The sequence below is a fragment of the Brachyhypopomus gauderio genome, unplaced genomic scaffold (genome assembly GCF_052324685.1).
Source record: "Brachyhypopomus gauderio isolate BG-103 unplaced genomic scaffold, BGAUD_0.2 sc149, whole genome shotgun sequence".
Classification (NCBI taxonomy): Eukaryota; Metazoa; Chordata; class Actinopteri; order Gymnotiformes; family Hypopomidae; genus Brachyhypopomus; species Brachyhypopomus gauderio.
Genome location: NW_027506970.1, coordinates 239,909 through 258,622, shown reverse-complemented (window position 1 = coordinate 258,622; position 18,714 = coordinate 239,909). Strand labels below are relative to the sequence as shown.

Genomic DNA, 18,714 nt, shown 5'->3' with positions numbered 1-18,714 from the left:
TATGAATATTTACACTGCTGCTTCATTTTTTTGCTTGTTCTGCTTCCCTCCCTGTGTTTTAAATCCTGCTGTGTTATCTGGCATGTATTGCATAAATACTCAGAGAAAGCAATAGAAAGTTACATTACTGTATGTACTGAATTCTTCTTAAATGATCAAAATAGACCAAATAGACAATATAACAAAATGATCAACAAGACAAGTATGTAAAAAAGCAAGAAATACCCAAATGTATCAACTTTTAAAATCAGTGGACAAAGTTATTGTACCTGTCGTCTCCATAGTCACAAATGAAGTAGGGATTCCTAAATAAACCAGAAACATACATTTCAGTGTCAAGTATTAAAGTTTAGGATAAAAAAGATTACTATATTACAAAAATAGTAATAGACCTAACCTGTAGCACTTAGTGTTGCATTGTTTGTTGTCTCAGTTGCAAATGAAGATCCATTAATCTCTAAATGAACAATGTAAACAGACATGCAAATCAATGCATCAACCACAGCAAACTAAATATTTTTGTCCATGCAGGAAAAGTTGTACTACTAATTATTCCAAAAATTACAAGTTAGTGTAGTTTTTAGAAGTTTAGTAGAAGTTTTACATTTTAAAGCTTTTATGAACATATTAAGTAATTATGTATTGTAACGCGTGGTGGAGGAGGCAGGCACAATGAAGTTTATGGTGAACATACACTGTGCGAACGCACATTATATAGGTGATTAACACAGACCCTCGTGATCCACAATGCAGTAATTCACAGCCCTACCAAGGCAATTCCATTAGGATAGCCAGTTTGACTTAACGTCATGTTCTTGCACTGTGGGTGGAAGAAACTCACACAGGCATGGGGAGAAATTCCACCTAGATAGGGATTCAAACCTGAGTTTCAAACCCACTCAGAAGCAAATGTGCATTACGGTAGGCCTGTGCAATTTGTATTTCTATTTTCAATAAAATAAATAATAAACAAGAAACCAAATAAAATTTTACGTAACATAAACAAGAGTTGGCAATTTTTATATCAGCAGCAGAAAATGTTGGAATGAAAAACATGTATTGTACATTACTCTGAAACTGCAATTGTAGGTATACCTGTTGAATTTGCAGAAAACAACGTAGTTGTTGATAATTCTACAAGGAAACACAGTAACACAATCAAATTATAAATGATGAAATATGTTTATGCCTGGAATTACTGAATGACAGATGATTAATCAAAATTTTCTACAGGGGGATTGGCAAAAAAAATTAAATACTAAATCCTGGTGATCATATTTTCCAAGCAGCAACTCCCAGTGCTCCCAATGCACTAGAAGCCAGATTTCAGATTCTCACAAATTTCAGGTTCATGTGTAACAGAAAACCGCAAGATTGAAGACAATTTGGAAAAAGCAAAGAGGAATGGTGGGCTAGAGGGAAATCTACAGGACAGTCCTTGAACTACACCCAATGTTGCTTAAAAAGTCAGACGTGTTTGCTGATTGTTATGTATTTGAATACTGGTATACCCTATGTACAGCCAGAACGCCTAATATCAGTTGGATGATTATATGTTCTTATCAAGATTTTCTAAACAAGGTATAATGATTCAATTCTAGACAATGACATTTATAGAACACACCTAGTGTCTTAAAGCTTCAAAATGGTCTCATGCTGGTACTACAAAATGTAAGATGCATACCATGTTAACTTTCAAGATATCAGTTTGTTCTAAAACTAGTGCAACCTTCTGGTGGTGAAAAGCATTACCTGGGTCAGACCTTGGAGTAATGGTTCTCACATCTGAAGAAGGGACACATTAAAACAAATGTGATCAAACACTTGGAACATGCTTAAAAATTATAGTACAGGGATTACAAAACAAGCAACAGTACCTGCGCAGTAAGCTGCATAACACACGCCTGGATTGACAAACTGGTATACATAATAGTTGCTCGGACATGCTTTGACTTGGATGAAGGTGGAGCTGAAGATACAGCAGTGGGTCCCTGCATTTGCACAGACCTGGCGAGTGACAACTCCATCGTCTATCTGAGGGTGAGCGCCATTGAGCCACAGTGTGTAATAAGTACCACAGCTGAATACATTCACACAGTTCTCTGCCATACGGATGTTCATCCTGTAATAGAGGAGGCGGTACCAGATGTTCCCATTGAAGTTGTTGTCACAAAAGTTCTTTCCTGTTGCGTTGGTGGCTCTCCAGGGCTCGTCCAGAGAAGTGTAAGAAATGCAGGGATCATAACTGGGTTGGCTGAGAACAACTGACATGAAAAGAGTGTAGTGAGCTATGTGTTTCACAATAATATGCTATCAGTCATCTTGTCTGTGTCTCATATTTGCCTGAACGTATCTATACGTACGTATTTTGCACTGTGCTAGTGAACATGGGTGGAGGCTATACGGGTGGAGCCTATACGCGAGTGTGATGTCACAAACACCTAGATACATGTGCTCCCTCAGGCCCCGTCCACACGACGCTGGAGATTTTTAAAAACTGAGGTTTTTGTCTCCGTTTTCAAAAATATCTACGTCCACACGACGCCGGAGATTTTTAAAAACGGAGGTTTTTGTCTCAGCGTTTTTTTGTCAGCGTTTTCCTAAACATGCGTTTTCCCCGTCCACACGAATACGCCGAGACCGGAGTTTTCAAAAGTCTCCACCTTGGAAGGCGTTTTCAAAAACCTCCATTTTCGGTGACCGAAAACGCCATTTTCGTGTGGACGGGAGGCTGAAACGGAGACAAAAACCTCTGTTTTTAAAAATCTCCCGCGTCATGTGGATGGGGCCTCAGTCATGCCCTTACTGGTGCCTGGTTGATGCCTTATTATACCACAGTTAGTTCCGACCCTACAATGTGATTGGCTGAGAGGCGATCTAGAAGTGCCAATATTACGTTATAGCACTGTAACCGAAGCTCTCCATGTATTACTCCGCCACATACAGGTAACCTAGCAACGAAGCAGCGTTTACAAGCCAAACAGCGCAACTACAAACAAGCAGCAACATTATCAAAATGAATTACAGGGAGTTTGTTAAATCTATTGGCGTTGAAAGCATTTGTTTCGATCTGAAACTGGAGGATGAAGCTATAAATGACCAGCCTGATTCCTCCAATGAGCCAAGGTTTGTCACGCTTACAAACAATGATTTGGATGAGCTGGAAATGCAGAGAAACTAAGTTAATACCGTAAAACAAAAGTCCGGTGCTCTTAATGTATTTACATCCTGGTTAAAGAGCAATGACATTGCTGTCGATTTTAGTATTATCAACAAAAATGAAATGAATCAGCTTTTACGACATTTTTATGGATCCGTCAGAAACGTGAAGGGAGAGTTATATAGCAAGAGCTGGACTGAACAGATACCTGACCGAACTTCTAATCAGCCGTGGATGGTCAATAATTGTTGTACTTTATTTTTAATAAATACAACTTTATCAACAGTTGTTTTTGTGTATATTTACTGCTATAATATTTATTGGGTAAGGCTGTTCCAGTGTTGTGTAAGTTTAGCAGCAAGCCATTGAATGGAACTATTTTAACTGGCGGAGTATTTTTAACCAAACAGGTCGTATTTTCTCGTCCTCTTTAACTCAAAATCTTTCAATAAACAGCGAAAATTGAACTGTGGTATAATCGCAATAATACACTCGAGGTTCGTGCTATAACGTGTAATATTGGCACTGCTGTGCTGATCAACGCAACGCACTACGACCGCAGCACAGCAGTGCCAATATTACACGTTATAGCACTCCCTCTCGTGTATTATTGCTTCATTGTAGTTACATACAGAAACAGTTGTCTTCCATCTTCCACTAAGGAGAAAGAAGAGGACTGAGTGTCTTCATAAGGATTTAGTGTTATATTGATTACTGATTTAGCTGAAATGTGGTAAGGCAGCCTCTATTCCTTATCCAACTGATCCTAATAATCTCCAGCATATATTGTTGAATATTTGTTTCAAATAAGATACTGAACATTTTCATAGTTGTTTCTAGTGAATAATCCAGTTATTAACAGAACACTACACAGGGGTCCAGAGTGCGACCTAATTTCTCAATGGTGCGACAAAAAAAATCTGAGGTCGCACCAGTGCGACTAGCTGTTTGATGGGGAAAAGTCTCTGTGGTCCCTGTGGTTCAACAACAGACCAGTGTTAATTTCATTGACGAATAAATTTTGTCAGTTTTTTTCATAACAAAAACTAAATAAAAACTATACGAAGGGATTAAAACGATGACTAAATTAATGGACATTTTCGTCAACAAATAAAAACGAGACAAAAATATTGGCCAGCGACGACATCCAATCACACCTGATTTAGTTTAGTGAAAGGTAGGGATAAGTTAAGAAGAGATCCAACTGTAATTTAGCGTACACGGAGAGGCGGGACAAAGCGGGTAACCGTCCAATCAGAACTAACGTCTTCACATCGCTCAGAACCCTGGAAGACCATACCAGCCTGTGAACTGTGGTCACTCATGAAATTCAACTCGAAGTTAACTCGACAATGTCAGCAGGGATAAAGATGAGTGGCGATATATGGACACATTTCTCCTTTGACTTTGAGAAAAACAATTCAGTGTGTAAACCATGTGGGACGACGACGCCGGGAAAAATACGACAAATGAAACGACATCTGCGGGCTATGGCATTGCTGTTTTTATGGCACACTGTTTTATATAAAATGTAATATGTATTGTTCATAACAAACTCCATGTTTTTTCAGGTAGAGCGGGCCTAATGGTCTTTAATGTTTTGTTATTGTTATGCTCAATAACTAAGTTCAGGGGTGGGTTTCCCGAAACGTTCGTAACTCTAAGTACTTCGTAACCTCGTACTTACGAATATTCTTAAATTTACGAGTGTTTCCCGAAACTCTTCGTAACTTACGTCATTCTTATAGTCGTTCGTAAGTTAAGAATCTCCGGACCCATTCGTAACTCACTAAGTACTTCTTAACTCGAAGCTCTCGTGCAGTTCTACTTCAAAAATAATAGAGGCGCTAATTTCACTCGCGCGGGTTTTAATCACGGCATTACTACATTTGCGTTTATGTGTATAATTAGCCTAGTAGCCTATTTTCTTTTGAAGTATTTACATCACATATACCACAATGTGTCAACAGAAATCAAATGTACTACTTTGAATTATTTAGCATTAGTTTATATCTTCCCAATATTTAATTAAATCTCTCCGTTCATCATCGTGCAGTCAACAGCGTTTCAGACTCAAAATTTATGTATTCTTTGCAAAGAAATGGATACAAGTTGGCCTATTAAGCTTGTTTTAACTTAACCAATAAAATTGATTGATTAATCGGTAGCACATATAAGTAACTTGGATTAAGGCTAGCAATTGTGCTCGTGTGATGAACATAGCAGCTCTTCAGAGTACTGGACATAATTTAAGAAGACGACGTAATCCACTAAGCCATGTAGTTCGCCTGAATACAGAATTTTGCCCTTAGTTCCACGACGCAGTTACTGACCGCCCTCTGATTTTATGCCACAGACTGTTCTGGAGACTGTTGGTGATGCCCACGGACTAAGCAAAGCTGACATCTAAATGTGTGCATGCTGTTACTAAAGCATTGCTTCGCCATGCAGCCCCCTGAGTCCTGCCCCCTTATTTGTGACTTGACTACAGTTTTTTTTGTTTTTTTCTGAATTTGATGAACTTCCTCGAGCTATTGAAAACAGTAGGCTATACGTTTGTTTTTGGCTCAGTTCACTCGACAGAAAGTTTCATTTTCTCTGCTTGTTTGCCATGGTTTTGAATAACGTGTGAAAGGTTAATTGTGTGCCCTATTTATAGCCTTGATAAAAGCCTACAATCGCTCAAAATTGCAAAGGTAATAATATGTTCTACTCATTTTTTCCTTATACTTGAAATGTCAACACTTATTAGTTGTTAGTTTTTATGATTGTCATTTTGCCAATGATGCTTTTGCGGCGTAATTATGAAAAAATTTATGTAAATCGGTGGTTCGGTTTTCGACTAGCGGAGATTTTCCAGTGTAGCTGCAGAGGCGGGGTCAACTAAGAACTACTTAGAACTCGTTCGTAAATTTGGAGACTACGAAGGCTTTTGGGAAACACTCGTAAATTTGGCGTTTGTCACGTATGACCGTGTCCCCCTCCGTTAGCTGTCACTCCGAACCCCTCGTGTCTGTGTTCCGTACCTGTTACCCCGCCCCGCTCGTTTGTCTCTGTGATTACCTCGTTAGTTCCCACGCCCCTTGTTATTACCATCACCTGCCCCTTGTTTAATGTCATTGTATTTAAGCCCCTGAGTCTCCCTTGTCCTTTGTCTGGTATTTTGATTGATTTTGATGTTTGACTGTTTGATCGTTATACCTGGCCTTAGTGTGTTCTTGTTTTTTGATTCATTGTCTGTTCTCGTGTTCCCCTGTCGTCGTTATGCCCGTGTTCGCCTGTTATTCGGACTGCCCTCCCGTTATCGACCCGGACTGGCTAAGTGACGACGAGTATGGTATTCCCTTCAATAAATCTCGCTCTTCTCAGCGATTGTGTCCGCCTCCTCGCTCCGTGGCGCAAGCCTCGTTACAGCGTTCTTAAAGTTACGTCGTTCTTAAAGTTGTTCGTAACTTTCTAAGATCGTTCGTTATCGGGAAACCCACCCCAGGTCAATAAAGTTGTTTGGAAATCTGTTTTTGTATATATTGCACATACAAATGATAATATTCTGTAACTGGTTAATAAATTTCATTTTGTGCAAGTGTATATAATGACCATTTATATTTTAGGCAACTAAATTCTAATGATAATTAGTTGACTAAAACTAAAAACAACTCCAATGACTTGTGACCAAACTTATGACCAAAACTAAATTACATTTTAGTCAAAAGACTAAAACTAAATCAAAAATTGCTGTCAAAATTAACACTGCTCCCCTCTGCCTTTTACCGGCAGGCAGCAGCACACAGATCATCAGATGAGACAGAGATGATAATCAAGTTTAACGTTGCCTACAATATTGCAAAAGAAGAAATTCTTCAGAAGAAAAATGGCTTGAACGTAAACCCGACATACTGCAATGATGTCGCGTGCGACAAATTGTTAGTTAATTATTTACAAGTCAATATTGTCTATATGGACAGCAATAAAAAAGTGAAACTGGTAAAACTGCAGTGTTAAATGTGATTCAGTCGAAAATTTGGGTGCACCTAACTTTTGTGCTGGTGCACCTAAGAAAAAAAGTTAGGCGCACCAGTGCAACCAGTGCAAAAAGTTAGTCTAGAGCCCTGCTACATCTTGGTGCATTTTGGCTAGTGTACTGAGACATTTTCAATTTAACAAACACAGCCTGCTTTATACAGGTATAGGTGAAGGTGTAGGTGAACCATATAAGAGCACTATAACACTAACAGATGCGAGTTTCATGATTTGATCTTTCTGTAACTAAATTTGTATATATCATTACTAGGGGTGGGACGCGATAAAAACATTAATCTAATTAATCAGAAGCTTTGTAATTAATTAATCAAAATTAATCACATTTTAATCGCATTTCAGTATTTAACATGAGAAATATTAATTTAAGTTTGAATGATGAATGAATCAATGAACATAATCATAAATTTCAACATCTTGTTTATTTTTCCACCAGTCTACTACACAGACCAATAGATGAGTGCAGAAAACAGTGCAAACAGTTTTCAGAACACTGGAAATTCTGACCAAAAATTTTGTTTAATTTTGGGAGTTTTGCTCAGGATATTGGAAGAATAAGAAGAACTGAAGTAAATCAGAAGATGTTTTTTAATACCATTTTAGATGGTGGACGTTTTCTTTTATTTCCCAGGCCTCTGCTACAGGCATCTCCATAGTGCCTAGAAGTGGTCTTCTGCATGATCAAAGCCAATGACTGGATCTTCCATTCATCATCTATAATATGAGCTGTCACACCGAGATAATTCTTGTTGCTAACAGAAGTCCACTGATCCCCAGTCAGAGCCACATTTGTGGCGCTCTTCACAATAACCCGTTTTACTTCCCTTTCCTCATCATACAGCTGCTGGATTTTCTTCGACATTGTCTTTCTGGATGGCAGTTCATAACTTGCATCAGTTGACGCAATTTGCAGCACTTCTTGTAAGCCTTTATCTTCGACCACAGAGAGCAAACAACACTGCAAATAATGTGACGCGTCAAGTTTAAACGCCTCTGCCGCTCACGCAAGGTGTGTGGAGTCGTGCGCTACGTCCACTCACGGAAGTTTAATCCAGTCTTAATGGTCCAGTGAAGGTAATTTAAAAACCAGGACATTTCCTCACTTAAAAAAACCCGGGACGCCCTGGACAGGATGTGAAATACGGATGTTTGGTCATCCTATTGTACTAGGAATTCATTTAGCAGCTAAGTTATCATTACTGACCTGCGCGTTAGCCCCAACATGTTTTGCGTTGAGGTGATAACAAAGGGTGGAAGTGCTCCTGTGATAAGCGAACTCCTTCCTGCATAAAGTGCACTTTTTGTGTTTGTACTTCCATCTGGAAGTTTCTTATATTTAAATTTCCCATCCTCCAGCGTAGCCTCTTCAGTCATCTCCATCATGCTCATCTTATTGTGCGTCCATATAATCTGTATGTCTGGAACTCGTGCACTGAGAAACATTCCACGATGCGAAAGTGCCTCATGCGTTAAATGGCGTAAATTTTTTTTTGTTTGTTAATTTCCCTGTAATTAATTAATCGAAATTAATGCATTAAAGTCCCACCACTAATCATTACTTATATTATTTTGTTTGATGATGGTAACAAGTTGTTATAATGTCATAATGTTTAATGGGGCTTAATAAATAAGCAACTAGTCAACTGGACTTGTCCTTGTACCTAACATTAAGGACCAGTGACTGACAGAGACCATATAAACTTGCCTTACTGCATTATTAGGTGATAACTTTAATGGGGCTCAGAATCCCTGATGGTGTCTCTAAATGTCCTGCATGCACCTAGATGATTCCTATTTTGAGACAGTCCTTGTCAATGTTGAGCTGGGATGAAGCAAAAATTTTAGCCTTCTAAAAATCTCTGATGACTGAAAGCTGTAACGGCGAGGTGGCAGCACGATGAGGCGAGTGCGATTTGGATAAACAGACGTTTTTTTGGCTGCAGGTTGCGTGGATAGCACTCAATGAACAGCTGACACATAAATGTGTGGACTCCATGGACGTAGTTTTGATTTCATAAGTGGGGGGGACACAACCTGGGGTGGCGAACTGTTGAGCGGGGGGGTTGAATGAAAATTGTTGAGCGCTGTGAACAAAAATTGTTGAGCGGGGGGGGGGGGGGGAGCTCGGAGCTGCATGATCCTAATGCTAGATTTGTCGCTATTTGGATATTGTTTTTTTAACCGTTAAAAAGTGGGGGGGACATGACTTCGTCGCTACTTAAATATTTGGTTTTAACTGTAAAAACTGGGGGGGACCAAAACCGGCTTTTGAAAAAGTGGGGGGGACATGTCCCCCCCGTCCCCCCCCAAAACTACGTCCGTGGTGGACTCGGATAAAGTTGAGCACAGGACATTGTGTGAACACACTAAACGAGACATGCGTGATGACGAGACGAGCCAGGGGAAACGGATGAACACATGCATGTTGAACCACATAAGGTCAATACACATATGAACATAACCAGATGTAAACTACACCTACACATGCATGTTGAACCACACCCAAGGTCAATACACATATGAACATAACCAGATGTAAACTACACGTACACATGCATGTTGAACCACACCCAAGGTCAATACACATATGAACATAAACAGATGTAAACTACACCTACACAAAAGGTGTACATGCCCAAAGGGAGGGGCAAGGGTCTGTAACGTGACAAAATTTATTAATTATTTATTAATTATAAATTATTAATTTAATTAAAAACTTATTTAATTCAATTTTTAAAACTTGTTTGCATCTTTGCAAATAACACGTATAATCCCATCCAAAAAAGCCATATTCTTTGCTCAGTTTTATTTATTTAATTTTATGCAAGTAGAATAAGTTTAAAGAGACTGAACTAAACCTAAAACTTTTAAAACAGAGAACAGAAATAAGCAGACCTTACCTGTACAGTATGTTGGCATTGGAATAGAATTTTTTGGTTTGACAAGTCTGTAAACATAGTAATATCCTGGGCAGGCTTTAACTTGTACTGGGTTTGACCTGTAGTAATTACACTGGCCATCATTAGATCCATACACATCTCGGGTGACAATGCCATCCTGCCGTAGTGGGTGAGAGCCACCCAGCATAAGTGGAGTGTAACCACCACATGAACTGGAGCGCACACACCACTCAGGAATCTGGGCACTGCTTCCCTGAAGATACAGACGATACCAGCCACTCCATTCAACAAGGGTGTCGTCATGACCACTGTAGGAACTGCTGGTGCTTCTCCAGATGTCACCAAGAACACTGTAGTTATAGCAGGGGTCAAACGTGGAATTGCTTGATGTGATTACTGTAAAAACAGCACGGGGAGCAGATTTAGATAACCTCCCTATAATCTACATTAGAATCACCGGTGTAGATGTAATGTTTTTCAGAAAAGAGTATAGAAAAATATGGCAAAAGCCACTGGAGTACAGTGAAAGAAAAATAATTCAGTTATTTTCTGTACAGCTGACACCAGATTACATACAAAGCCCCATTCATAGCAGATAATTTATATCATGCATCATGGAACCAAACTGTATCTACCAAAGTAGCAAGGTGTCCCCCTCAGGCAAGGTGTCCCACCCCCTCAATGTAAATAATAAGACCCATTTATTTTACAAGAACTTACGTTCACCACCACCCCCACCCCCGCTAAACCACTTACGTTCACCACCCACCCCCGCTAAACCACTTACGTTCGCCACCCCGAAATGTTCTGACGCCCCCCCACTGTATATGTTCTGGCACCAGCCCTGCTTGCAATGCTGTTTTGAATGACTTTTGTGAACAGAATGATTAATTAAAGGAAACTCCATACAAAAAGGACATGGAGAATGATAATACAGTTGTAATATGTAAAATTATATCAGGAGTTAGCTGAGGTTTTCACTTCCATGCATGCAATCCAAGTAGCTCATTTATTGTTTGCCTAAATAACAAGACATAAGACAAATCCCTGCTGTTGAAACTCTGTGTCAGACCCCAAATCTAGAATAATTAAACATGTTATACAGAATGTAACACTGAGAAACACTTTCAACCTACACATTTCTGAGTTTCCGCTGAGTTCAGTTGGCACAGTCACTGTGGCAATGGGAGTAATGCTATTCACATCTGAAGATGACATTAAAATTAGCATGAATAAATGAATATTTTGACAATATATGTAAAACATATATAAAGCTTAAATAACACAATAGACAACAACACTACCTGCACAATAGGCTGCATTGCAAAAAGATGGTTTGATAAATTCATAGACGTAATAGTTGTCTGGACAGGCTTTGACTTGTATTGAACTGATCGAAGAACAACACCCAATCTGATCACTCCCACAGACCTGTCGGGTGACCTGTCCATCATCAATCTGGGGATGAGAACCATTGATCCACAGCGTGACCTCCGTCCCACAGCTAAATGGATGAGTGCAGCTCTCTGGCATATGAATGCTCTTCCCGTAATAGAGCAGTCGGTACCAGCCGTTCCAGTTGAAGTAATTGTCACAGATGTTCAACTGAGTTGAATTAGTGGCTCTCCAGGGTTGGTCCAAAGAACTGTAGTTACTGCAAGGATCATAACTGGGCTGGCTGTACACCACTGTAAGGATAAAACAGTGTTTCTTAATGCCTTCTCATAAATGTTTTTTTAATAAAATGTGTTGATATCTTATTGCAACACAGTCTTTTTTTGTATCTATCCATCCAGTGTTACTCTAGTTCAGTAATACTCTACCCTCCTCTGCTAAACCTGTATGATCTGCTCCATGTTACCTTTGTACCTCATGCCTGATATGAAATGATAATTTAGTTTATATAACTGTGACGGGCAGGGAGTGTGAAATAAAATGGAAGCGGTCATGCCAAGTCTCAGGGAAAAAGGAGGGTTTAATGAATAAAGTGTGCAAACCAAAAACTCGTGACTCGATCCGAATTAAGGATATAATAACCAGCAGTCAACTAGTACAAAGACAAGACATATATAGACAGACAAATGACCATCAGGTGAGGCAGATCATAAGCCCCGCCCAACTGAGAGACGAACACAATGCAACAAAAACAGGACAGGACGGGGGCGACCGGCAGGGGGCCCTCCGTACTGTGACAATAACACATTAAGGAACACAATACATGTCAGGAAAGTACTGCATTATAAAATCAACTCATTATAAACACTTAACTTGAACAAAAAGTAAACAAAAAAACTAATATTAAAAACAAGTCCCACCAATAACTACAAAATAAATTTCACTAATCATGTAACAGATAACAAAAAATGCCTAAAAGCAACTGGATGGAAAACCATAGTGTTCAAGAGGTGGAATTAAACGATACGAGATCAGAGAAGTAGTTACGCCATATAGAGCTACAAAAACAAATGACGAAACCTTCAATTCAACTCAATAATGCCTGGTTACCAGTGCAGAGAGGCACTTACAGGGGTAATGGTTTGCCTTTTCCTGGCACCTATCACATATTCTTGCAACTACATTTGATTCAGCCACAGGCAGGAAAAGTTCAGCTGACTGGTACCCATGAAAACCTTCATGAGGTCCTCACATGGTTCAGCTGTAGCCACTGCGGTGACTAATGGCGCATTTCCACTAGGGCCTGCTTGGCGCGGTACGGTTCGATTCGCGACGGTTTGTGAGTGTTTCCATTAGTACCAGTACCCTGTGAGCCGGCCCCTTTGGGTACTTTTTTCGTACCGACTCGCTCGAGGTTCTAACCGTTCCGAAGCGGTACAGTTCTGTGACGTGGAGGAACAGCATGACACTGATTGGCCAGGGAGTGTCGTCACAGGTTGCGTCAGGAGAGCGACTCCTCCGCTATGCTATGGACTCCTCAGCCATTTTTAAAACCCAAGGAGCGAAGTCTGTTCCCTGGTCAAACGCCGAGGTACAAACCTTTCTGTTAATAATCAGCGATCAAAAAATCCAGGGCGAACTGGACGGGGCCACTAGAAATGTAAAGGTTTTTATCGAGGTTTCCGCGCTAATGGCCACTCATGGCTACCAGCGGTCCATTCAGCAGTGCCGGTCGGTCCAAGCTAAAAAAGCTTAACGCGATTACCGGGCGGTGAAGGACCATAACGGACGCAGCGGAGCAAACCGCAAAGACTGGAAATGGTTCCAGCAAATGGATGTCATATACGGTCACCGGCCAGCCAGTAACGGAAGAGAAAACGTGCTGGACATTGTCGGTGCTGGAGGCCACGGAGAATGGTGAGTGTATTGTGATTTCACAGTTTTACTACTAGGCTCGTAAAAGATGTAATATGAACGTAATATGAACGCATCTATTGTAAACGCAGGAATTTAGAGCTGTGTTTGTAGTTAATGTTACCACCACAGTCACTACTGTACAATAGCTCTAGCTCTTAGCCTTGCTAGTTGCTAGTTAGCTGTAGCCATAAACACAGCACGAGCAGCGATGACGTGCTACACATTTTGTGCAGTTACGCTATATTGTTGTTGCTTTCACGGGAATGCTTGTGTTTAATATTTGTTATTTTTTACGTTCAAGATTCCCCTTCCACTGACGAGGCGAGCGGAGTTGGCGGAAAATGTTTCCTTCAACCGGGCTTTCCTCGGGGTGCTTGGCGAACTTGTGAACACCATGCGAGACAGACGCCAGTAAAAGCACACAAAATGTTGCTTGTAGTACTATAAATATTTATTTCATATAAAGCTATACGTATATATTTGCTTTTTGCACTTTTTTAAACTATAACTATATTATTTACATATGTTGTACTTTAAATATCTATATTTCATAATAAAGTTTGATTTCATTTGATTGTATGACTGATGCTTTTTATGCAGGGTGTGTTCAGCCTGTTTGAGTAATACCAAATTATTATCAATAATTAGAGCAACCACATACAATAATGAAGATAAAGATAAATAAGATACAATAATGCTATGTGTTAAGGGGCGTCGACCGGTGTTGTGGTCGTATACAAATGATGTCACAACACTACAACCCGCGCGCCAACAGCGACTCCACCCACATTGGGGTGGTTCACCATTGTAATGGAAACACAACGCGACCGTACCGTTCCGTTGCGAATCGACCCGTACCGAACCGTACCGCGCCAAGCAGGCCCTAGTGGAAATGCGCCATAAGAATCTACTATTGTAACGCGGCGGGTATGGTGACGTAACCACCGCGTGAATATACTGAGAGGCGGACCCAAGTGCCGGCTCGGTCTGGCACAATAATATGCGAGAGTAGTAAATGTGGAGTTAATGCATACACACACAGTGTGGCAAAAACACCAACACAAAACGACGTGGAAAAACAACGCGCAAAATGAAACTAAACCGTAGATACTCGGTAGAAAAAGGAAACAAAAACAACGCGGAAGACTGACGCAAGAAAAGCAAAACTCACTCGTAGCGAGAGGGTGGAAAAAATAATAAAGGCAACTAAGAGGACGCGGAAAAAACTCGTCGCGTAAAACCGAAATAAGAACACCAGGAGAAGAATCTGGCTACTGGCAAAAATGCCGCAACAAAACAAAACCTTCCCAAAATAAATGAATAACGGATAGGAAGAGAAACAGATGGAGAAAACTTGAGATTGGCTAGAAAGCAGCGCAGGAGACAGAGACTCGAATAAGTGAAAGAACAAGAGAGAGGGAGAGAGAAAGAATAAGGTGGCGAGACACCTTTAACTTGAGAATGAGACAAGAGAAAGGGCTGAGAACGTACCGGCATAACCAAAACGAATCAGCAATGATCCATCTCCAAAAGCTTCCTTAAAAAGCCATGGCAACAGGTGAGACGGATCATTGCTGATTGCGTGGATGTAGTCTAGGGCTGACTCGGGTGCCCCTAGTGGAGGTAGATGGTGTGGAATCCGAGCCAGCCCTGACAACTATAGTATATTACAATATAGTGTGCTATATACCAAATAGTACAGTAACGCTTTAATTGCAATTAAAATAATATAGGGACTGGGATTTTAAAAAATGATTATATCTGCATTATAGAATGTGTGGAATTTATATGGCATGTTTGTAGGATCTGGCGTGGTAATATTAACCAAGCTGGGTATGTGCTCGCCCTGTTATTGTGGGTTTGATATTTTGAGTCCTGATGATGACATGTCCACCCATGGCCAGGAGTCAAGCTAAACATTTTGCTGCAATCAATTAATCAATAAAGAAGCTCTTGTAATTAATCCATCTACCAATAACTTTTACTGTACATGGATACCTTAGGGAACAGCATACATTACCTGTACAGTATGAAGGCATCAGAATGGACAAATCTGGCCTGACAAGTTTGTAGACATAATAATGTCCTGGGCAGGCTTTGACTTGTACTGGGTATGACCTGAAGAAATGACATCTGCCACGATATGATCCATACACATCTCGGGTGACAATGCCATCCTGCCGTAGTGGGTGAGAGCCACCCAGCATAAGTGGAGTGTAACCACCACATGAACTGGAGCGCACACACCACTCAGGAATCTGGGCACTGCTTCCCTGAAGATACAGACGATACCAGCCATTCCATTCAACAAGGGTGTCGTCATGACCACTGTAGGAACTGCTGGTGCTTCTCCAGATGTCACCAAGAACACTGTAGTTATAGCAGGGGTCAAACGTGGAATTGCTTGATGTGATTACTGTAAAAACAGCATGTCAAGTTAAGTCAGTTTATTTGTATAGCACATTTAAAGACAACGAGTGCCAGCCAAAGTGCTGAATGGGGAACAGATTTAGATAACCTCCCTATAATCAGTGGGGAACTGTCAGGGCCCTCTATGCTCTCTCAGAGGGCCTAAAATATTCTTAAAACATTATATATATATATATATATATATATATATATATATATATATATATATATATATATAATCTGTATAATATATAATATATATATATATATATATATATATATATATATATATATATATATATATATATATATATATATATAATCTGTATATATATATATATATATATATATATACAGGCCCGTTGACAGTCTTGCTGGGGCCCGGGACAAGAAAGATTCATGTGCCCCCCCCCGCTTCGCGAAATTGACGTAATCGCAGTGGCTCCGCCCGTGCACGAGGGCCTCGCTTCAGCGCGATGGACAAAGTCATGTTTGCAGGGTTCATACACCTTTATAAGGTGGAATTCAAGCACTTGTATGTCATTTTCAAGGTCCATTTCAATATTTTCCAACTAATATTGTTAATTAAGTTAAATATTTATACATATACTCGAAATGATTCAAAATAATTCGCTTTTTATCACATTATTTAATGGTTGTTTATTTTCAAAACGCCCAAACTTAACGTCTTCACGAGAACTGTTCAGTCAGACAGCTATTTGTTGTGAAACGAAGTAGTTACAATTTCAAGCATTTTCAAGTACTTTACCCTAAATTCCAGCACTTTTCAAACATGGAACACAATGCAACTTTAAAATTCGTCAGGTAAATGTTTTTCCTTTCTTTTCTGCGCTCCAGATTTCAGTATTTACTTTAACTATCCACCACTGTATTTCCCGCTGTTGGGCGGATACCGGCCGGCTACAGTCGGTGCTGGATCAAACCATTTTCCAGTGGGAGGCGGGGGAGTATGCACTTAATGGAAAATATGCAGATAGGTAAAAAACATATATATTTGAGCCATTGAGCTTATTATGAGTACATAATTTTATATTAATGAAAGATTTCAAGATTATTTAAAAATTATAGACTTTAAATAAAAAATAAATTGCTGGGCTCTTTGATGGGCCCCCCTGGCCCTAGGGCCCGGGACAACAGACCCGGTTGTCCCCCCCCCGTCGACGGGGCTGTATATATATATATATAATTATCAAATTTTATTTTATCTACTTACAGTTTTACAATCGACATATAAACAATTACAAAAATATAAGCAAATAAATTATTCAACCGTGTCTATTCAATCTGTGTTGGAAGGTGAGGGGTTAAGTGGAAGCCTGTGAGCCTGTGTCTCCCCCTATCAGGACTGTGGTGCCCGCTGTTCGTTTACAGAGGGCCTGGCAGTTATAATTCAGCGCAATACCAGTTTCAAATGACAGTAAAATTGACCAATCATATATTCCCTCTTAGTGCGCGGGCTTAACTGTATGATAATTTCCGCCCGCTGTGGCGATGCTAGCTGTCGTTAGCCTACCGCCGCTAGCTGACTCCTGACTTCCACCAACCCAACTACATGCCCACTGGATCCAATTCCTTCCACTCTGTTCCAGACAATTTCAAGAAGTCTCCTTCCATTTATCTTTGCTATCATCAATAACTCCTTAGTTTCGGTATATGTACCCACTTGTGTTCAATACAGCAAGGATGGTACCAGCGTTGAAGAAAGCAACACTCCACAGCTCAGACATCAGAAACTACAGATCAGTATCACTTCTCTCTTTTCTATCAAACACTCTGGACGAGCAGTCTATGACCAAAAATCTCTTTTCTTCACTGAGAACCATATAAGCTTAAATGACTGTTTTGAATGACTTGTGTAAACAGAATGCTCTAAAAGAATCTCTGTCTAGAAAGATATGGAGAATGATACTAGTTGTAATAGGTAAAAGTATATCAGGAGTGTGCTGAGGTTTTGATTTCCATGCACATAAGCTAAGTAGCTCATCAATTATTTGCCTACACAAGAGGAAATAAATTTACCTACAAATCCCTGCTGTTGAAAGTCTTTTTGTCAAAGACCCCAAATTGGGAATTCTGTAGTACATAATTACTAGTATAGTATATAATTACTTTGAAAAGGTATACTCTTTACCAAAGTGTTTATGATCATTTAATATTAAACCATACATGTTTTCATAGTAACATTTAACATACTTATGTCTAAATTGAACTGAGCACTAACAGTCATTGTGCTGTTGATCTGAGTGATGGTGTTCACATCTGAAAAATAAAACAAATCAGGATTAAAATATAAAAGTATTAAAAGTGATGGAACATATCAGAAATGTTATAAATCAAAGTGGATACCTGCACAGTAAGCGGCATTGCAAAAATTAGGTGTGAGGAACTTGTAGATGTAATAGTTGCCTGGGCATGCTTTTACTTGTATTGAGGTGGAATTGTGGTAACAGCAGTCACCACCTGACTTTCCACAGACCAGGCGAGTGACGACTCCATCCCCTAATTGAGGGTGAGGACCATTGAGCCACAGAGGGATCTGAGTTCCACAGCTGAATATGTTCACACAACTCTCTGGCATATGGATGTTCATCCCATAATAGAACAGCCGGTACCAGCTGTTCCCGTTGAAGTTATTGTCACAAAAGTTCATTCCTATTGCATTAGTAGCTCTCCAGGGTTGGTCCAGAGAGGTGTAGTTACTGCAGGGGTCATAACTGGGCTGGCTGAAGGCAACTGTCATGGGAGACATTTTTTGGAAACCTCAATAAGAGAACAATTGCTCTCTTATAAAAAATGTACACATTTAGTTTTGTAGGAAAGTCACAGGAGTCACTTGAATTCATAGGCTTAAAAAAACAAAAAGGTTGAAGGCAA

At 39.9% G+C, this 18,714-nt stretch overlaps 1 protein-coding gene across 1 annotated transcript; it reads right to left on the bottom strand.

The window, feature by feature from the left end:
* Window positions 1-1,066: 1,066 nt before the first annotated feature.
* Window positions 1,067-17,567, bottom strand: LOC143500428 (uncharacterized). The gene is made up of 8 exons (XM_076994546.1): window positions 17,504-17,567; window positions 15,431-15,826; window positions 11,403-11,786; window positions 11,235-11,303; window positions 10,099-10,494; window positions 1,878-2,264; window positions 1,753-1,785; window positions 1,067-1,134 (listed from the first exon to the last, which is right to left on the bottom strand). The coding sequence occupies exons 1-8, from the start codon at window positions 17,565-17,567 to the stop codon at window positions 1,067-1,069; spliced, it is 1,797 nt and encodes a 598-aa protein (XP_076850661.1).
* Window positions 17,568-18,714: the final 1,147 nt, after the last annotated feature.

What these genes read in the sequence shown, in the direction of transcription:
- LOC143500428 (XM_076994546.1), bottom strand. Translation starts at nt 17,567, where the DNA reads ATGTCTGAGCTGTGGAGTGTTGCTTTCTTCAACGCTGGTACCATCCTT. An exon ending in CAATGCAGCCTATTGTGCAG is followed by an intron (nt 11,304 to 11,402) that starts GTAGTGTTGTTG and finishes TGTCATCTTCAG; the next exon opens with ATGTGAATAGCATTACTCCC. An exon ending in TACTCCAAGGTCTGACCCAG is followed by an intron (nt 1,135 to 1,752) that starts GTAATGCTTTTC and finishes GTTTCCTTGTAG; the next exon opens with AATTATCAACAACTACGTTG.